At 33.6% G+C, this 21167-nt stretch overlaps 3 protein-coding genes across 11 annotated transcripts; 1 reads left to right on the forward strand and 2 right to left on the reverse strand.

The window, feature by feature from the left end:
- Positions 1 to 38: 38 nt before the first annotated feature.
- LOC112783581 (uncharacterized) lies at positions 39 to 5207 on the reverse strand. Its single transcript, XM_025826586.3, has 6 exons — positions 5190 to 5207; positions 3065 to 3200; positions 2821 to 2912; positions 1976 to 2169; positions 1267 to 1417; positions 39 to 541 (listed from the first exon to the last, which is right to left on the reverse strand). The coding sequence occupies exons 1-6, from the start codon at positions 5205 to 5207 to the stop codon at positions 455 to 457; spliced, it is 678 nt and encodes a 225-aa protein (XP_025682371.1). The 3' UTR covers positions 39 to 454.
- LOC112792209 (ubiquitin carboxyl-terminal hydrolase 4) lies at positions 5009 to 7923 on the forward strand. 2 transcript variants are annotated; one of them, XM_025835360.3, is made up of 6 exons: positions 5009 to 5400; positions 5884 to 6000; positions 6377 to 6475; positions 6582 to 6770; positions 6930 to 7111; positions 7246 to 7923. In XM_025835360.3, exons 1-6 carry the CDS (start codon positions 5284 to 5286, stop codon positions 7649 to 7651), a joined length of 1110 nt encoding a protein of 369 aa, XP_025691145.1. In that variant the 5' UTR covers positions 5009 to 5283; the 3' UTR covers positions 7652 to 7923. The 2 variants fall into 2 exon arrangements, with proteins under 2 accessions (XP_025691145.1, XP_025691146.1); XM_025835361.3 differs by having other exon boundaries at positions 5017 to 5400; positions 6636 to 6770.
- A 268-nt stretch (positions 7924 to 8191) lies between these two features.
- Positions 8192 to 16879, reverse strand: LOC112792208 (calmodulin-binding transcription activator 3). 8 transcript variants are annotated; one of them, XM_072213261.1, is made up of 17 exons: positions 16783 to 16879; positions 16606 to 16683; positions 16362 to 16507; positions 15810 to 15926; positions 15646 to 15708; positions 14412 to 14513; positions 13589 to 13708; positions 12993 to 13108; positions 12708 to 12796; positions 12355 to 12397; positions 12045 to 12252; positions 11781 to 11882; positions 10884 to 11662; positions 10049 to 10746; positions 9166 to 9730; positions 8723 to 9046; positions 8192 to 8514 (listed from the first exon to the last, which is right to left on the reverse strand). In XM_072213261.1, exons 6-17 carry the CDS (start codon positions 14449 to 14451, stop codon positions 8413 to 8415), a joined length of 3186 nt encoding a protein of 1061 aa, XP_072069362.1. In that variant the 5' UTR covers positions 14452 to 14513; positions 15646 to 15708; positions 15810 to 15926; positions 16362 to 16507; positions 16606 to 16683; positions 16783 to 16879; the 3' UTR covers positions 8192 to 8412. The 8 variants fall into 8 exon arrangements, with proteins under 8 accessions (XP_072069362.1, XP_072069358.1, XP_025691142.1 ...); XM_072213257.1 differs by having other exon boundaries at positions 11781 to 11891; positions 16371 to 16507; positions 16634 to 16683; positions 16783 to 16873; XM_025835357.3 differs by lacking the exon at positions 15646 to 15708.
- Between the last annotated feature and the right edge of the window lie 4288 nt (positions 16880 to 21167).

A 21167-nucleotide genomic window follows, 5' to 3' on the forward strand; every position in this document is an offset into this window, starting at 1 on the left:
ATAACAAGTTCTTGAGTTATTTATCCAAACGCTACAACTTTAAAATAAGTACTTTTATAACTAAAAATTCAAACACAAAATTTATAAGCTGCTATTAATAAAAGTTCTCATACGTTAAGCTCTTTTTCCAAAAGAGCTTATTTAAGTTGTTTACCCAAACTGAGCATAAACTAAAAATGAAAAATTAGGACTTCAAAATAAGAAACTCCACTCCACAATCCTATAAAATAAAAACTAGAAGAAAATTGCTAAATCACAAACACCATGATCCTCTTGAATCCAAGAAAGGTTAACCATCAATTTGCCATTAGGAAGCCACTCAAAATCCACATCAGAACCATTCACTTGGAACTTCTTTGGAGGTTCACTTGAGTAAGCCGAAAATTGGCCATCACCCTTAACCTTGAGCATAGCAACACCCTCAACATATTCCACTTCTTGAATTACACCTCCATTATTGAGCATATTTGTTAGTCCTATTGGTGCAAATTTGATGCTGCCAGATAGCACTCACTCCAGATTTGTCACTGCTCCCCTTCCCCTAATGAAATGCCCAAAAGAAGCTCTTGATGAGGGTAAAAAAGATGCATGTTTTGCCCCCAACTAGACAGAATCAACTTGCTTTACTTGTAATCAAGCATTTCCTATACATAGTGCACAAATTCAGAATTGCAAAAGAAAATGAGCCAAATTGAAAACAAGGTAATTTCATGATAGCAGTAATTTCCTAATTTAAATAGTTGATTATATAATAGTGAATAGTAGAATGTGAATTATATAATACTGGAATTACATGAATAGTTGTATTTCATTATAGCAGTAATTTCCTTAGGCTTGAACTGCACTACACAAAACCAACCAAGAACAGAACAACTAAAACTATTTCAGATATGCAAGAATCACTTGACTTGTTCTATGAACCAAACACTTGAAATCCCCAGCCACATAGCAGCCTGCAAGGGAACAACACCCAGCAAGAGTGTATTTGATAATAAGTAATTAAATTGCATGACTTGTGAGTATGTCAAGCAGAAATAACCCACCTCATGATTGATCCAGTTGGCATTAATCATATCATTCATGCTCTCATTGGTAAAAGTTTTCACCAGTAAAATACATTATTCATTTTAACATCTTAACAAATGCAAAGGGCAATACTTCGGCATTAAAAATAAAGGCAACAGGACAACAAATAGGGATTCATACAAACATCTAAGCTAAAGGCATACAATAGCAACTATTACAAGCATCATTACATGAACATACCTGTGTACAATAGTAAACACGCCCTCTTTTACCAGCTCGTGTCCTAGGAGGAGGCTTAAAAGCCACTGCTTCCAGCACTACTTGATTTAGTATAGAAGTTCCAAGTCTTCTTGATCTCTCCTTTTCAACTTCACTAGCAGCATCAATAATCCTTTGTTCAAAAAAGTAATATGGAATCAGCAATTCTCTCAGAGGATCAACTCCAATAAAAGATTTCAATCCTGAGTAAGTCATAATATCATGACAAATATGACACTAAATTATTGTCTACCTCCAAGAAACCTATCCACCATTATAATTGATCTAAAACATTAATTACACTCTATAATAAGGGGGAGAAGAAAGCCTGTAAGGCTGTAACTGAAATAGAGAATTTGCTTGAAATAGCTGAGTCCATTTCCATTAGCATAACTCAAGCCCTATAAATAATTTATGAAATCGTTTTGGTAGCACTAGTCTAGTATAGACAAGTTATGCAATGGAGATGATGTAACTTCCACCATTCCTATATAGCAAACCCTAAATTTCAACAAAATATAAAAAGTTGGGCTCATTCACAATGTCAATTTCAAGCTGATATTTATTTATAAAGATGAACTCCGTAGAAGGGTGAACCTGTTTTTAAGGAAAAGATGGAGTAAGTCACAGAATGAACGATTCGTATATGATGCAGACTAAATTTATCAATAATATTTCACCTAAAACATACTTGTCAATACTATGGCCAGCTATTGCAGTAGAATAAACAATTGGAGCCCAGTCAAGTATTCGAAGCTTCTCTCTGACATCTTGCTCATAGTATGTTGCAGTCTGCTGGTTCTTATTTGGTATTGTATCCCACTTGTTAACAACTATTACACAACCTTTCCCTTCTTGTTCTATTCTTTCAGCTATCTTGTAGTCCTTCAAAACATATTCATAGATGTGTGAGGAAAAATAAATTAAATAATGAATAACCAGTGTATGAAAATTGATTATGAACTAGAATAAATAAAATAAAAGCATCTATAAAGAACCTGTTCTGTGATACAAGCCATGGCCTCAATTACACGGGCTCAAAATGCTCATAAATGACAAATAAGAATAAGAAACATCAGCATAAATAACTCTATCAGAAAAATCAAAATAAACAAAGAAAAATTTCAACATAGCGCCGCACCACAATATCTTCAACAACTCAGATCAGACAAATAAACAACCAAAATCAACAAATAAGAAAAATCAGTATAAACAATTCAAAATCAGAATCATGGCATAAACAACTCAATTGATTCCAGCATAGAAATCAATGAATTGAAAGGGCTGAGTTATATGTCTCTGCAATCCTTACCAGTCCAGTCCCACAACATCCGTTTGCAACATTTATAGACCCTGAAATGATTAATTAACTTAAAACATACATGATATGGTGATTATCAATTGCCACCAAATTAAATAGCACATGAGAGCCACATAACCTGAACTAAAAGGATTTTGTATGATCTTGAGCAGTGCAACATAGAAATCAATGAATTAAAAGGTAGAACCAGAAAGTGTGGCTTGCAAAGAACTAACAGTCGATGCTAATTGACCATTGAATAATTGAGCTTCTCCATTGACAATATCAGAACACAATCTTAAAGGTCCTCCTGCTGCAGTTCTACCTCCTGGTAAAGCACCCCAATGGCAATGCACTCAGAACCCACACTTTTCTTGCTGTCGCATCTTATAGTTGCTTCATCATATAATCATCAATTAACCAACAATAACATTATATAACGGTAAGCATGCATGTTGGAATTGGTGACAAATTAATTACCTTGGCGACGGAGCTTCCCAGCGGAGGAGGGTTCCGCGATGACAACGAAGTGGGGCTGCGGGAGTTGCGGTGACTGCGGGGCCTCCGGTGGTTGCGGGGGTTGCGGTGGCTGCGGGGCTGCGGGAGGTTGGGGGTGCTAGAGTTCTTTGTTCCCTTTTCAATTTTCAGTTTCCGAGAGGAGAGGAGAGTGGGATTGGAGTGCGTTGAGAATTTAGGATTTTAGGGTTCATAATAAACAAAATAATTTTGTAGTGTATATTAATAATGAAATGTATTTTGGTTTTGATTTTTGAATTGATTTAAATTTAAAATTATAAAATTAAAGTTAATTGAAATTCTGATTAAATTAAAGAGTTAGGGTTGTTTTTGTCCAATATTAAAAGAAGGATATTTAAGTCTTTTTATAAAAATTAAATTAAATTTATTTTTATTTTATTTTTATTAAAGTATAAGGATAATTTAATAAAATTATTGATATAATATGTATTTAAAAAAATAATAATAATTATTGACGTGGAAAATATAATCCACATGTCGTGTTTTAATTTGTCCATATTTTTATTGTATTGATACGTATAAATTTATCGTCGTACCGTAGCAAACACCTAATGATTTTGTCCAGCATAACACTATTTTCATTAGTAATATCGCTTTTTGGTGACAAATTAGATATTATTTTTAAAATTTAATTATTTTATAATTCAATTATTCCTTTTTAAGCTTATTTAAAATTGACACAAATTAGGAAATAAATTTTCATTCATTCAATGAAAATTACACAATAAACATAGCCTAACAGATGAATTACACTCTAAATTTTAATTTTGAACAATTAACATAAACAATAACAAGATACAAGTTTTCAATCCTAGACAAATAACCATCATTATTTTCTTAATATACTTCAATTCTTTCTTAATCTGATTAGTTGTGGTATACTATTTCTTCAAAAAAAAAATTTTGGTGCATCAATAGTGAACTCTCCTTTTTTTTTTTTATATGATTCTTTTCATAACTTTCTTCACTTTTTTTTTTTAACTCTCATATTTCTTCTACCTTCTTTAATTTTATTGATCCATATGAAATACTCACGTCCCTATTTAACTATGGCAGTTTCAAGAAGTAGCAAAGGAAAAACACAAATCATAGAATGAAAAAAAAAAGTATAAAAAAACGTAATGCAACAAAATAACTTCCATAAAGAACATAAAAAAAAATCCCAGAATTTAAATCAGTTCCAAACTCCAGCATTACTGCGTTAAGCTCATACAAATACTTGCCATTGTTGCAGCGAAACTTCTTCTTGTTGTTGTTCCTTAGTAATAAAGATAAGTTGTCAAAAGCGGCTAGCACAACTAAAGGAGATAGAGTTTTTCTTTTATTGCAATGTAGCTATCTTCCTTTTCTGTTAGAGTTCCATAATTTTTTTTAATTTATATTGTTGTAAGGAGAAATAATAGAAGTAAATTCTTTTATTTAAAAATTAAATTTTAAAATTAAATATCTAATGTATCATCAAAAAACTACGTCACTAACAAAAATAGTTAAGGTGAAAAAAATTGTTATAAATGTTCAATTTTACTACCCGAGATACACTCTTAATGTCAAAATGGTAAAAACATAAAATTAATGTGTACAAATAATTCATTAAATTGATTTAAACATAATTAGATCCTTCATATAAACATTTATATATATTTTTATTTATTCTTCTTATTAATTATATTATTGTTTAGATTAATTTTAATATACTATTAATATAAAATTATTTTATATATATATTTAATTACATAATATTATATTAATAAAAAAATGTTTTTTATATTTATTACGTAAATAATATACGATTATATTACACTAGTTAGTGTATCAAAATTACTTTTTGTTTTTTCGTGCGGTGGTGGCGCATTCGTTTAATTTGATAAAGAAAATAAAGAGATAAATAAAACAACGGAAAATGAGAGTTCGAAATAAAAACCGTTCTTTCTTTTCTTTGTGTCAACATTCCATCAAAACTTCCGTCAGTATTGTCATCCACGGTTCTCTCTGTTGAACAACAAAAACCCTTTGCTTCTGCCAACAGAAACTATTAAGACTTCGCTCGCCAATACCACCAAACCCTAACGATTTCCAAAGCGGTCATTGTGACCTTTCATCTTGTGACTCGCTGAATTGAATCGGATTCGAATCTGACTCATCGGAAATCTATCCACTCACTCATGGGTGCTGCGGGCTCTAAGCTCGAGAAGGCTCTCGGCGACCAATTCCCCGAAGGAGAACGTTACTTCGGCCTAGAGAATTTCGGCAATACTTGTTACTGCAACAGTGTTTTGCAGGTTTCTCAACTGATTCATGGATTTCGTTCTTTAATTCTATGTTCTGCTTTCAATCCTTAGCATCGATGATTCTTTTTTTTTTCCCTTTCCTTTTGGTCTATTCATTCTATGGGAAGTTTGCTGAAGATGTGTGTTTTTTGGTTCTGCTGTTGACTTGCTTCTTGAACTTCGACGTGTTTGATTTGTGAATCGATATTAGAATTGGGGATGTGCGATTCTTACTTCCGACCCGCGACTCTTAATAATCTTTCATAAGTTTTTTGTTGAAATTGATTGATAGTCTATTGAAATTTTAAGGCTAAACTATTATTCAATGTTTTCTTTGTATGGTCCACACTACATTTTGTACAAGCATTTACCTTTTCTAAAATATGAACGTCTTTAGTGATGGTATATGAAGATGTGTATGATTATTCTTGTTTTGTAAATATCTTCATGGTTCTTGACTAGTAACTTATCATTTCATTTTGCTACTTACTGCAGGCACTATACTTTTGTGTTCCATTTCGTGAACAATTACTAGAGTATTATGGAAATAACAAAAGCATTGGGGAGTTGGAAGAAAATCTTTTAACTTGCTTAGCTGACTTATTTTCACAGGTAATTAGCCTGTAGTTTGGTCGATTCTGGGCTTCACATGCATCATGCCCCAGCTTGTTTCATCTTTGATAAACTCAACCATGATATTTGTTCTTTGAATTTGTAGCCGTTTTACTTCTTTTATTTAATAACAATATTACTAGACTTTTTTTTTATTTATATGCTGATTCATTTATTTATTTATTTTGGTAGAAGAAAACTCATCAGAGATAAGAGATAAACAAGTACAAGCATAGAAGATAAAATATCGTATAACTAGTAAATAAAAACAGGAAATAGAAGAGCCTCCATCCAAGACAAATTGCATGCTTCTTTATATCTTTCTTGGTTTCAATTTGTAAATGTTAAAAACATATATTTATTTCTCTTGGTGTAGATAAGTTCGCAGAAGAAGAAAACTGGTGTCATTGCTCCTAAACGATTTGTGCAGAGGTTGAAAAAACAGAATGAAATCTTCCGCAGCTATATGCACCAGGTATGTTCAAACTGTCAAGATTCAAGAATCAACTTCCTTCAATGAAATTCCATTAGAAACATAATTTTTTGTTGTGGATTTCCTTATTTTTTCCCCTTCTGGGTAGGACGCCCATGAATTCCTGAATTATTTGCTGAATGAACTTGTTGACATTTTGGAGAAAGAAGCCCATACTGTACAAAATGATCAAGAGACGTCCCCACCTTCTGAGAAGGCTGCGAACGGGCTCACAAATGGTACAATTAATGGTGCAAAGAAAGATCCTTTGGTTACTTGGGTGCACAAAAATTTCCAGGTGACCTTGTTCTGCCAATTTAACATTTGCCACCTTAAATTTTGATTGTTAATCCTTCTTTTGTGGGTAGGGGAAGGGGGTTACTCTTGTAATGAACATAAAATATCTTATATACTTCTTTCTGTATGGATTTTCATTATTGTAACTTGCTCTGATTAGGGAATACTCACAAATGAAACAAGGTGCTTGCAATGTGAAACAGTGACAGCCAGAGATGAAACATTTCTTGACTTGAGCCTTGATATTGAGCAAAATAGTTCAATTACAAGCTGTTTGAAAAATTTCAGTTCCACTGAGACGTTGAATGCTGAAGACAAATTTTTTTGTGACAAATGCTGCAGGTATATTTATTTACCTTACAGTTTCACTAGCAGGCACAAATTTAAGCTTTATATTGCCTCAATCGTTTTGAATCATATGCTTTATCTCAACAATTTCATTGGTTTTTATACCTCAAGTTTTCTTATGATACCAGTTTGCAAGAGGCTCAGAAAAGGATGAAGATAAAGAAACCACCTCACATCTTGGTCATCCATTTGAAGCGGTTTAAGTACATGGAACAGCTGGGCCGCTACAAGAAGCTATCTTACAGAGTTGTCTTCCCCCTCGAGCTGAAATTGAGTAACACCGTTGATGAAGCAGACATTGAGTATTCTCTATTTGCGGTGGTTGTACATGTGGGAAGTGGCCCCAACCATGGGCATTATGTTAGCCTTGTGAAAAGCCATAATCACTGGTTATTTTTCGATGACGAAAATGTTGAGATGATTGACGAATCTGCTGTGCAAACTTTCTTTGGATCAGCACAGGAATATTCCAGTAATACAGACCACGGGTACATTTTGTTCTATGAAAGCCTTGGCCTGGGTAACCGGAGTTAGACGGAGGAGTTCTATGAATTTTAGGTACTAAATCATTTGGAACCCATCTGGTTTATATATTTATTTTCTTTACTACCGTCTTCATTTTTCAACCCTTTGAAGGAGATTTTACGTCCTTCAGACAGAGGATATACGGTTGTGAAAATGTAAACTTAGGTGGATGGCATGTACAGTGGACGACGATAACATTATCTTTTTTTTTTTTGCATTTTCTTTTTCACAATAATAGCAGTAAAAATATATGGGTGGAAATTTCACCGATATTGCGTATTCATCGCTGCAAATGTCCACCAACATTAGCAACTAACTTATGTTTGAATAATTTGCACTCAGACTACAGTTATACAGTGTATATATTACTATTAGTTTTGTTATAGGTGGGCATTCTTTGGACTAATAAGAGTATTGTCTTCGGACGCATAAACTAACTACTTGAGTATCCATTCCAATGATGTTTCAAATGGCGCTGGAATTAAATGATTTTATTGTGAAATGTTGGGCGGAATAAAGAAGTATCATTCTGCGTTACCATAACACATGTATGACCAAGGTATTAGATTAAAGTCGAGTATTTTTAGTAGTTACATCGCTTTGAACCTATAACATCGCATTTCAGCAATTATCTGCTGTACAAGGGAAGCAGGGAACAATTAGTATTATTAAAAAAGAAAAAAAAAACATCAAAACTAAGGCAACACATGCCAGACTCCTAGGTGCAATGCTCATTCTATTACATAAAACAATGGAACATATGCTAAATTCTAAATGACTGTAAGCATGAAAGTATCCTCGTCCAGCAAAGTTTCAAGATCAATGAGGTTATCAAATTCTCTTCTCTCTTCTGAACTCCTATGATGTTTTAGCTGCAAAAGGCATATACACAAGATGTTTTTTACTTCCACAAACAGAACAAACAGTCATGTGCAAGGCCTGATATAATGCTCTCAAGTTGATGCAACTCTGAATTCATAAATCTTACACGAAGAAATCAAGGTTGAGCTTGAGAACGTTTGGATATATTTTTAACAGAATGAAAATTACAAAGCAGGGGTAAAAGAAGGGGTAAAGTACCTGGTTTTCTTGGGTCTCAGTTACAACATTCAACAGCCTATGGTATTGGTCTCTTGCCTCTGGATACTGAACCATTGACTTCACCCTGGATAGGGCTTTCTGCAACCTTTCCTCTGTTTGCTTTCTGCCTTCTTTCAAGAAATCATACTCATCCTCCTTGCACTGTGTATCTTGTACCATAGTTCCCTCGGGAACATCTTCCAATTTAAATCCACGTAAACCACTACCTTTTCGGCGCCAGCGCAAAATAACTTTTTCTAAAATTCCAACTGACCAAATTATCTTTCCACAGTTCTTCCTAACCTGGTGCCCCCTTACATGAGCCTAAATAATGGAAACTGAGAAGTTAGAATCATATCACTTAGAAGCGTTCCTGGAAGAAGAATAGGAACAAAAATTAAAGATAAATGTGAACAGTATGACCATTTATAACATTGGAACACCTGAATTTTAACTATTCTTTGGCGAATCATCAAAAATTCTTTTCTGCCCTTCCAACTGCGGAATTTGTTCTGGATTCGTATTGCAGCTGCATGTACAGGCTCATTGCGTTGTCCAACCTTGTGTGGTTTTACAGTTATAAGAGAAAGAGCATCTTCATCAGATATTCCAAATTTATCATCATATTCTTTCAGTTGTTTTCTTTGGAAAGATTGCACTCTATAAACTTCATGAATACGTGCAGCAGCCTGGCTGGCATTACACACTGCTGCCAGTGAATCTTTCAGTGACAGTTCATATGATAGGTGATCATCATTAACTTCAGTAGTATTGTGTTGGACCCTGTATACTACTTTTGATCCAGAACTTTCTCTCGTGTCCCTGTTCATATCAAGAGATAATAGTTGCACGCTTATTGAAGATTCTGCAAGATACCCTGCAATTCCTTTGTGACCGTTTGCGGAAGCCAGGTCAGCTGGTGTTCTACCAGAAGGATGCTCTGGGCTTGGATCAGTCAGCGCCCCAGGTGCTGCGCCAAGAGAGATGAGGGAAGCAACTGTGAGCTCCCTGAAAATTAGAATTGAGACGTATGTAAAGAAAGCCCAATCATTGAAGTACTCTAATTAGTTTATCCAGATTCTGTTGGAATTTTTAATAAAGTTCCCAGCAGAACTTTTATCAGTTTCTTGATTGAAGACATTTCATCCATCAAGCCTATAACAAACTATTTCTCACATACTAGCAACAAAGTTGCAATTAATATTAGTGATAAATATAAGGGTCATGATGTGAGTTATAAACTTATAATATGGTAGACAGATATAATCAGCTTCAAATACTACTTTGATCAAATGCATTTCATTCTACAAGCACTAAAGTTCTCACCTGCCACAGAATGCAGCCCAATGAAGAGCAGTCCATCCATTTACATCGCGGAAGTTCACATTTACACCAGCAATTACTGTGGGTTGTAAGGCCCAATCATAGCCAAGAGCAGCCGCAAGATGAAGTACTCCTTGGCCACCCTCATCCAATACATTAGGGCCTTTCCCATCTTCAATGACTTTTTGAAGGAGCCACCGAAGTAACTTATCTTTCAAAAGATTTTGAAGCAGCTGCTCCTGTACATTTTGTGGAGAAAAATCTTTCTCTAGAGTGAGTTTCAGCAACTTATCCCAATCATCCTCCTCCTTCCTCAGCAAAGCACTTATTTTACTTCTCAGTTCAGATTTCTCACTTACGCAGATTGGATCTAAGTTTTGAGGTAAGGTATGCCCAATGTACAGCAGCTCTTCAAATCGCACACTGAAATTATCAGAAATGCTCTCTCTCTGCTCAGCTGCATTGTTGACTTCTTGAGTGTAAATGTCTCGGAAATCAAATTCTCGTATTTCACTACATGCTAACCTATTGGAACAAGTTACATAGAAAGGAATCCTCCCAGTTTTGTGTGGAGGAGTATAACAAGAAAGAACACCATTGTCAATGATATTAGCTGGCACTTCTACCTCACCGAACATGCAAGACCATTTACATTGTTCTGCTTCCTGTAGACTCCTCAAGAATTGTCCATAAATGAGAATCTGTACAAGTTTGTAACAAATGAAGAAACAAATCATCAAAATTATAGAACTGAAGAAGTAATATGAATGAGTTGGGAAAAAGTCCAGTGAACATAACATCAAAACTGAGAGCAAGTACAGAATATCAAAAGATCCACCTTAATTTCTGAGCCTTCAAATGCCCAGCTTGGGGAAAAGTCAATAATGGTAAAAAGTTGATCATGGGAAATAGATGGATCCAGTGCATAGGTATCCAGGTGCACTTCGGAAGGAATAGTTGCATTGTCCACATCGTTTTCACTTTCAACTGTACCCCAATAAGCACTAAAAGTGGATGGAGTTTTAGATTCTTCCACATCTCCAAGTTCTTTACTCATCCATTGGTTGAAACTGTCAAGCTTCTTCAGACCCTCTTCTGCAAGGGATCCATCTAACAGAGCCTTCTTTAGAGTTAAATTTGTATCATCTATTCCATCCAGGCTTCTATTGGTTTCTATCTTCTCTTTTGCATCTAATAGTTTTTCTTGAGGGTCATCTATCATAAGAACCTTTGGTTTATCTTGATGTATAAGACACTGTTCCAAGGATCTTTGAGGATCAAATTCATATAACTCATTCATTACCTGCCAATTTCCTTCAACTTGTACCATATTTTCTGTCCCATTCACTTTGGTAATATTGGTGGTGGAATTTGACCTCAATAGAGAGGCATTGCTATTGATTCCCATGTTATCAGGTTGGATTTCAGGGAGTATGGATTGAAGAGGCATGTATTGACTTCTCCCATTATTTTCCAAGATATTTTCCCACATTGAAAAGCCAACGTGCTGTGGGGGTTCATATGCCAATCTAACATTATGAATGTCTTTGATTTTGCCAGCTTGACTGAGCATGATATGATTCATCCCAGGAGTGCCACACAACTTCTCTTGTTCATCTGTGATGGTTTCAATATTGCAATTAGTACAACATATTAGGTAAGAACCTGCATGAATACAGAGGCGTGGATATATGGAAGATAAAAACGTAAAGCAAATAAAAATGAAGAAATTTACTTATGAACTGCAGCAGGCAATAAGGATCAGGAATCTTCTCAACAACTGGGTGTTGTGTTTCAAGGAAGGAGTAGTCTTCTGAACTTGCGTAACTATTCAATGCTGTAAACACTACACCAAGTTACAACTTACAAATACGAAATACAAACACAAGAAAATACTAAAGAGCTAAGGCATAAATATTAACCCAACTATGTTTCTCTATTCTTGAAAGTAAAACATCTGAAATCATCAACAAAATGAGGTTACAAACAAAAGAAATACCTGACTCAGCTTCTTCATATTCTGTTGCTTGAGTGCTCTTCATGCTTGTTGTATCTATTGTATGTGATGGAACCTGGTAGTTATGTGGATGAAGACTACATGATAAAGAAATTTCCTTCTCCGTGGAACCTGGTAGTTTGTCAATTTGTGCATAAGGAAGAGATTCTTGATTTTCTTTGGCAGCACCTCTAAAATTTGCCTTAGTTGCCTGATTATTTTAAGCAAAAGGGAGGGGGGGGGGGTTGTTAAAGATTATCTTGACCATCTAACTAGTTTCCAAAAAATAGCAGATAAAATTGTAGCATGTTACCTTCACTTCCCTATAATGGACAAGAACAATGTGCGAGAGTTCCCTACAACAATATTTAGATACAATAAATGAGCAAGATGATACCAAGAAGAGGTCAATCCACAGTTGGATGCATGAAATAGAAACAATCAATTTCTGGAATATAATTAAATTAAACATAAGAATGTGATCAACTGTTGCTGAATCTTTCTCATCGGCACTAGGTAAAGCAAAGGAAATCACCATTAACCAAGAAGAAACACCTACACAAGGACCAGTATGTGCGTATTTGAAAATTTTCATTTTCCTGGATAAAAATATAAAGGAGAACCTCTAGTGAGATTTTTAATAACATTAAGAAAAAAAAATCTTACTCATCAAGCATCCAGTATGTGCGTCTTTGAAAATTTTCATTTTCTTCTCCGTGTGCATAATAGCAGTGCAACACATCCACACTTCCAGCCTAAAAGCGTGAAACCCATTCAAATTAATAATTTATAAAAAAGAAAGAAGCTATTGATACACGTCCTAGAGCAGAACTCATTTTCAATGGCAATAAATAAATCTTACAGCTTCATTTATCATTTCAGTGCCTGCTAAAGGTGAGTTGTAACTTGTAATAAAACTTATGATGGTGATCTTAGCTTCTATATATTTACCTTAAGTCTCTCATGAGCTTCCCTCACTGTTTTTCCATCCTTTTTCTTTCTCCAGTTGTGGCCATCTTTTCTAAAGTATCTCAGCACCTTCCGATCAAACAGGAAAAGTGAACCACCTAATGTCAAGCAAAAATATAATTAGACAGAGGAACATCTTGAAATCAAACACAGCACACTGATGCTTGACAATAGTGCAGGCCCGAGTCGCCTCATAAAATGTTAAATCTAGAAAATATTACGTGTTTAGTTTGCGTTTGCATTTTTGTTTTCATTTTTAGTGTTTCTGTTTTGAAGATTTTGTGAAAGAAATAGTGAAACCAAGAAATGAAAATAGAAAACAAGATTTTATTGTTTTTCCTATTTTCTCTTTCCCGCAACAAAATCTTGAAAATAGAGAACACTGGAAATTAAAATAGAAAATCAAAATGCGAACCAAGAGTGCCCATGAATAATTCACTCCCCTTATCCCTTTCAAATAGAAGAAGAAAAACAAGTAACAGAAAAAAGAATTTAAAATTCATTTTTGTCCAAATCAAGTAAAAGGAAGTTGTTAAGAACTCAAGACAACTGTTGACTTGGGACGAAGAGAATCATACTTGGCGGCATACGTGCAGGCTCTGGAGCAATTTGGAACATTTTATAATTACTGAGAATTTCACAAATTTCAGCTGGGCGCAGCCATCGATGCTGAGCTTCTATAAGAATTTGCTCAATATCTGTTTCCATGAGAGAATAGCAATTAGATATTGATACAGATTGCTTTAAATAACTCAGAGAAACGCAATTAATAACAGTGATACAGTACTGCTTCCCTAACCCAGGTCAGTGAAGTGGACGGAAAAAAGAGAGAAGAGAAGAAAATGAAATAGAAAATGAAAGCTTCAATTCTTTAGTCAATATATATTGAAGCAAACATGGACAACAAGAGACTGCAATTCACTCCCGATTTACGCATACCAAGATTTGTAAGCAACTTGATTCCCTTTTCACCACTAACAAGATAACTATCTAGTCCGGTTTCTTATGAACCAAGTCAACCAAACTACAGAAATAAGAAAGGGAAAAAAAACTTCTGAGTACTAAGACATGGCAGTTGAAGCTAAGCTAACCAAGTTCAAACATGCAGAGACTATAGACTTCAAAATTCAACACAAACCATTGTCCACCCTTATTCTGAGATGAGAAAGCTGGCTACAAAACCATGCAAAATTTTCTTCACTGAGTAATAATCAGAATTAATATTTTGGGACTGGAAGAAAAAGGCCTCACAGAGTTCTTGTTAAGGGAAATAGGGAAATGTTCCTATAATATGATGCTATTGCTATGATTCTAGCAGTCACATATCTATTTTGGAAATCAACTACAATGAAGAAAGCATGCAAGAGATAATCCGCAAAAAGAGGGTCAAAGAACGCTTACTAAGTTGATTAGGTGGAACATAGCACTTGACGTCAGCCATGGAAATGGAATCCAAGTCACAGTCACTTGGGCTGAGTTAGATTCAACTGCAGTTTTGTAGAACTGTAAGCAGCAAAGCAGAGTTGTCTTTGAGATTTTGGGCGGAAAAAACATTCAGACTAGACAAGGCTACGTATTTTTTTATTTTTTATTTTTTCCCAAAAATCTAAACAAAAAGAGATAGAGATGTTGTAGTACAATGATGAATGAATGTGTAATGTGTAATGTAATGTTGGAAAGTTCAAATCAAGGTTTAACGCGGAGAGAGAATGTAATGATGTTTTTTGGAAGAGATACTGTATTGCTCTTTTTTTTTTTTTTCCGACGCGGGAGTGCGGGACGTACAACTAGCAAGGGTAGTGTAGCAGTGTCAGCATAACGTAATAATAAGTAGAAGCGCCACTTTACACTTGTCAAAGGGTGACGCAAATTTGTTTGACTCATATTTTCTTTCTCAATTTCTATTTGACTAACCTTTTTTTCCTCGAACCTTCGCAAATACCCTTTCTTTCACCCGTAGACTTTCTGGTCCATATTTATATTGCACCTCTGTCTCCTCTTCTTGTCATTTTCTCCACCCGCGATAAATAGTGACTAATACTTATCTAACAAAGTCTTGTTCCACCAAATAGGATTGGGTACAAGAATCAAGACCATTATTACTTATTACATTGTGTTTATGCTTTGAGATGTTGGTTGATTGTCGTAAATCTAACACAACCCAACATAATTTTAAGAACGTCATTGCATCATGGCTATGTATTTCAATGTTTTACGTGCACACTCAACAACTCCTCGTTTTTTCAAGCTTAGAACTGGCTACGTAAAAATAGGCCGAGTTCGCTATAATTAATGACTAAAAATTAAAGAAATTCTTGAGCCAATAAGTTGTTCTTTTTCACCCTTCATTTCATATAAATTCTAGATTACATTAAAATGTTATATATATATATATATATATATATATATATATATATATATATATATATATATATAACAACATTACATTTTATTAAAATAAATTTAATTTGCATATATTATTAAATAATTAAAACCAATTATTTTTAAGACTTATTATTATTTGTATCATAATATGATAATAAATTAATAATTCAAACGAAAGAATAATATAATTATTAATGTATTAAAATTAAGCTTTGATCATATATTAAACTTTTATATTATATTATTCAACCTGCTTTTCCTTGGAGACAGAGAGAGGCTCCTTAAGGACCTCAACCATATTTGCTTCTCAACCCTGCATAATTATTGCATTGTTCGAGGAATTCCGTTGCATTTAAGGGATTAACTTCTTCAACTCATAAGGTACTAACTAAAAGAGAAAAAGAAAGGACCCACCTCAATAGTTTTTTGTCTTCCAAGATAGCAATAGGTCATGCTCAATAGTCAATAGTATGATAATCCCATTCAAACGGACGTCTTGAAAGCAGAAATTTTAACCAAGCTTTATTTACCCTAGCATTAACATAGAAAATCAAGATAAATAAAATGATATTCACCTATTTTAATTTATCATGAATGCAAGGAATGGAAAAAAATGAGTCTGACGAAAAATAGGCACTAAAAATTTCAATGGAAAAATTGCTCACCATGAAAGTCAAATATCAAGAAAGATTTTCAAAATCAACACCAAAAATTTACCTATGAGAAGGGGAGAATAAAAAGATAGATTGATTCATATGGCAAAAATAAGGAACAACATATACATTTAACTTCATAAGATCTTCAAGGAAGGGACTGCGGTTATGACCGTCTTTTTTTTAGTGCATTTGATCCATAAACAGACAAAAACAGAAGCATACAATCAGAAGCTCAGAACAAATCGGTTAAATTTAAAGCATATTAGTAGTGCAATATATAAATACTAAAACAGGAAATTGTGAAAGTTACCTGTGTTACCTAACATAGAGCTCTTCTATCCTCTTCTCAAGACCCTTCTCCAACACATTCTGATCAGCAATTTCTGTGCTGCATCAGTTCTTCCATTCTCTGGTCAAAACCTTCCTTCTCTTCTCTAGCTTGATCTCAGTTTTCACCTGTTTAATGGGGAAAAAGAATTACTTTCACTCTTGAACTTAAAATTATGCCTGAATCCAAGCACTTGTGAAACTGAAGAAAACCAGCTTGCACACACCAAATGAAATACAGATCAGAACCCTTGCCTAAACTAGTAATCCGTCAGCAAAGATAATTATATGCTGTTTAAAGCCTCCTGAATGTCCAAAATATAAAAATCAATTCAAAGGGCTCAATTTAGAGAAGGCTTGAATTTGGACTTCAAAATGAATTTCAGCACAAGTAAAGAAACAACCTGTTTGGATTTGCAAATTGAGAATCACTAGGGAAAAAGTGCATGCCCGGGTGAGTGAGCTTTACATCTAGGTCAAAATGCAAAGCAGAGCATTTTCATAATTTATTCCATTCTTTCATATATAGTGATAAAATTGATAAGGGAAAATATAAAGGATAGTCAAAAACAATCATGACTTTACCCACTTTACAATAAAAACATTGAAAGAAACACATCTAAAGATAAAATAATATTGACCGTCCAAAAATCAAATTTCTGAAATCCTTGATCTGTGAAATATGTAGCCACATCGTTTCTTTTGGCTTATCTGCATTTTTCTCAAATTTCCTAGTAACAAATCTATAGAATGAAAAAATAGTAATCTTCAAGTTAATATAAGATCATTCTAAAATAACAATGAAATTACTAACGGGATATTACTACATATCAAATTCTTTTCCAAATATAATAAATTTAATTTAAAGCTCACGAGTTTAGTTACTAAGCACAAATCTATTTAATAATTTCATAACTCCCAAGGGTATATTTACCCAAGTAAAATGTAAGTCGGTCCAAAAATAACATCCACACTGAGAGAGACAACAGAATAGAACGACAGCTAAAGAATTGTCGAGGCAAAAATAAAATATATCAGAAAATAATGAATATGAAAACAAATATAAGGGTTAAATAGTTCAAAATAAGAAAATATTACCTTCTTGTCATAAAAAGTTTTGGCATGCTTGGTTTTTGCACCTTCATATTTATAACTATATCTTTTTTTTGAAAGAGAAGCTTAACACACGAAGTGGAGCAAAGAGGCTACAACAAAGGAAAAACAAATGAACAAGGATAATAACCGAAGCAACCATAATAACCATGAAAACCCTTTTGTCATCTCCGCGATTGCCATCAACAACAAAAGGGGTCAGCAACTAACCACTCCTTATAACTCTTAAAGGACATGTTGATAATCTCCTCTACCAGTTTTTCTTTATTTTGAAAAATCCTCTGGTTTCGTTCCAACAATATATTCCACATAATAGCACAAAAACACACCATCTATCTCTTGCCCTCCTCATTCCTAATTGATACCTCAGTCCAACTCTGGAAATCACAAGCCTTTCCACGACGAGAAAGCACGGTTGGAAGCACTAGTGTACTTATTGTGAGATGCTACCTATATAAAAGAGAAGGATAGAAAATGAACGTGAACACAAATACAACCAAGAAAAAGGACAGCGTATGTCTATTGAAGGTCAAGACCGAAAGCTAAGTAAAAAATGAAAACCTCGTTCTGCTTTTGAAGGAATATGAAGAAACTGATATCAGGTGCTATCTAACCTCAAATGGAAGACACTTCGAAGTAGGCTCAAGGAAACTTCTAGCATCATCATTTGCATTTTGGGCTTCCCAGTTCTTCAAATTCATCAGCACCCTCATTCACGTTGCCATTTTTAAATCATACAGTGAAGTTACTCTTCCGACCCCAACAAAGGAATGCACAGCGCTTTCACCTACAAAGCCGACAAAACAAGGTATACTCTTTTATAGCAACGAAATCATATTTGAATCTTAACTACATTGCAATATGAAATTTCTTTAACTTAAAACTCTCAATTCTCTAACAAGTTTTTTTTCCCCCTTAATAAAAAATATACCTTGCGTTCAGTGATCATGAGACGGGAACGGGAAGTGAGGGAACCTGCTGCCATTTTGATGCCGAAAGTGTTCCAAGAATCCTCCTGGAGCGCCACAACAGCTCCTCTGAAAAACCTTCCATGCCAAGACGAATTCTCCGACGGTGCACTGGAGCAGCACAACGATGAACTTTCCGGAGTGAAGCCTAGATCGTTCCGAAATGGCTATGCAACTCTATGGAGAAAACGCGCTAGGGTTTTGGAATGCAGCAGCAGCGTTCGGAGGCGACTGTGTACCGGCTGTCGGGGGTCATTTCCGCAGCCGTCGCGGTGCAACGGTGTGGGTTGCCGTACACTCGCGGGAAATTTTAACGAATGTTGATGATACATTGGCGCACTCTGAAGTATGCAGTCGTTTTTTTTTTTTTGGTCATGGGAGGAGAAGAAAAGCATATTGGACCAAAACGATAAAAGGGTCCAAGAGTGTGATGGCAGAGGAAGCCCAATATAGGGATCAACGGATTGGTTATGTCCAGAGTGAAATGTGAGCCCTTTATATATAACGTAGTTAGCGTCAGGTTTAAGCCCAATAAACGCCTCATGTTAGCGTAAATTTTAAGCCCAATGTTCGCGTTTAATCTACGCTAGCGTGGCGGTTATCAGTCCGAAGAATAAAACGGAAATGTAAGCCCAGTCAGCGTGAAAACTAAGGGCCGAGGCCCTTTTCTCCTTCTTTCCTCTTCTAAAATAAAAAATAAAAAAAGCTATCATTTTTATTTATAAATATTCATAAAATGAACAAAATTATCTATAAAAAAAAATAATAATTAATATTCTACTCATAACAGATGAGTTTTATATTATAAAAACATTTAAACCCTAAATATTTATTCTAAATTCACAAATTACTCCGTTATTAGCCTATTATTATTTTCTAAAAATTTGATCATTTTCTACAATACATTATATGAACAGAATAATTAAATCTATGCAAAAGAAATAAAAATACACTAAACCTTAAATAAAATACACCATATTCATATTCTAAGGAGAGTAGTCCTCAACCGTTAAAAATTCCATTGCAACAACTCCCTTTCCCACTAGATTATGATTATTATGCATGTGTCAACAACTAGTAACCAAAACATGCCTTTAGAAAATTCACGGAGAATCCAAATCAATCTCATACGAAGGAAACTTCTGAAGATAAAAATTAGAAGAGCGATAGAGTCAATAAATTTTTTAATTTGTAATTATTAATTAGTTATTATTAATATTTTTAATGATGTAAAATTATATCTAACAGTATAAAATTATTTATTTTTTATTGATTAAGTGCTGATCATATTTAATAAAAATACTGACTTCTAAATTTTCTCTTAAAATTATTTACAATATCATTAACATCACCAAACCTCAGTTATAAGTTCAATATAATTTATAGTGTATATCATAAACCATCATTCACAATAATATTTTAAAATTTATGATTATCACAAGTAAAAATGAAAAGAGTTATTAACCTTAATCTATGATGATAATAATATTAAGAAGAATTCATTTTATTATTCCTTTGCCTTCTTATTTTTGTTTTTCTAATTAAGTTATTGATGATAAATAAAGAATAAAGACTTTGTTAATTAAAAAAAATTGAATTTTAGTTTTTTTTTCATAAAAATCAACTTTTATCAAATTAGTTACATTTTAAATATCTATACAAATTATTTTATTTTATTATTTAATTAAAAATTTTTAAACTAATAAAATAAAATACATCACATACATGAGATATAATATAATATAATTTCTTACATTCTTCCACTTATTAATCCATGTGTTATTATTTTAATTAATAGTTTAAAATATATATTTATCATAATACACATTTATAAACAATTACATGCATAGCTTTATCATGATAAAAATAGAACTAACACACTTAATCAACATAGTCCCTTATATATATATTACAAAGTCAGTCACATTTTTTTCGTTAGACAATACTTGATTATTCTAATTCTATCATTTATACAACAAATTGAAAAACTAGATAACACAAAACATTAATTCATTTGAGCTCAAAATATTAATATTCATACAATACAAACTTCATTAAACATACAGTGCTCTTATAAATTCATAATACCTATTCTTTAAACATAACTAGTAAATGTTTTAGGCAGTAATTCTTTAGTTAAAGAATCAACAACTATATATAATATTGGTGCTAATGTGTTTTTAAAGAGTCTTTTTTACTAATCAATGAAAAAGTATTTTTATAATGGTATAAACTCAAATGTGGTGAACTTCACGTGAAGTTGATAACTGAGAACCGTTAGATAAAAATTTAATCAAATCAGTCAAATCATTTAACGTCTCTCAACTATCAACTTCATGTGAAGTTAACTGGATTTGGATTCTCTAAATTTTGAATTTCACTTTAAGAGTAAAGTTTGATCTTTCACCATTTATTTCATAGGTGAGACCAAGAGAAAATATGAGAGAGAAACCATTCAAGGGTGAGAGATCAAACTTTACTCTCTAAAGTGAAATTTAAAATTTAGAGAATCAAATCCAAGTTAACTGCACTTGAATTTTCATCTTTTATAATTAACATCATCTTTTCAGTAAAACCTTTCAAAACAAAATGAGTTTTGTAGCGTTTAAAGTTACCACGAGAGCCACGCTTAGGCTTAAAAGATCCATTTACACTCAATTCATAATTCCAAAAGTCTCGTACTTTATTTTGTTCCATTAACTTGCCTT

The sequence above is a fragment of the Arachis hypogaea genome, chromosome 13, assembly GCF_003086295.3.
Source record: "Arachis hypogaea cultivar Tifrunner chromosome 13, arahy.Tifrunner.gnm2.J5K5, whole genome shotgun sequence".
Lineage (NCBI taxonomy): Eukaryota > Viridiplantae > Streptophyta > Magnoliopsida > Fabales > Fabaceae > Arachis > Arachis hypogaea.

Coding starts and splice junctions, on each gene's coding strand:
- LOC112783581 (XM_025826586.3), bottom strand. Junction 2,170..2,820: donor ATGGTCAATTAGCATCGACT/GTTAGTTCTTTG, acceptor TATGTTTTGAAG/GACTACAAGATAGCTGAAAG. Junction 1,418..1,975: donor GCTGGCCATAGTATTGACAA/GTATGTTTTAGG, acceptor TTTTGAACAAAG/GATTATTGATGCTGCTAGTG.
- LOC112792209 (XM_025835360.3), top strand. CDS start 5,284: ATGGGTGCTGCGGGCTCTAAGCTCGAGAAGGCTCTCGGCGACCAATTC. Junction 5,401..5,883: donor ACTGCAACAGTGTTTTGCAG/GTTTCTCAACTG, acceptor TACTTACTGCAG/GCACTATACTTTTGTGTTCC. Junction 7,112..7,245: donor TTTTGTGACAAATGCTGCAG/GTATATTTATTT, acceptor TTATGATACCAG/TTTGCAAGAGGCTCAGAAAA.
- LOC112792208 (XM_072213257.1), bottom strand. CDS start 14,451: ATGGCTGACGTCAAGTGCTATGTTCCACCTAATCAACTTA. Junction 9,047..9,165: donor AAAGAATAGTTAAAATTCAG/GTGTTCCAATGT, acceptor TCCATTATTTAG/GCTCATGTAAGGGGGCACCA. Junction 8,515..8,722: donor CTGAGACCCAAGAAAACCAG/GTACTTTACCCC, acceptor TGCCTTTTGCAG/CTAAAACATCATAGGAGTTC.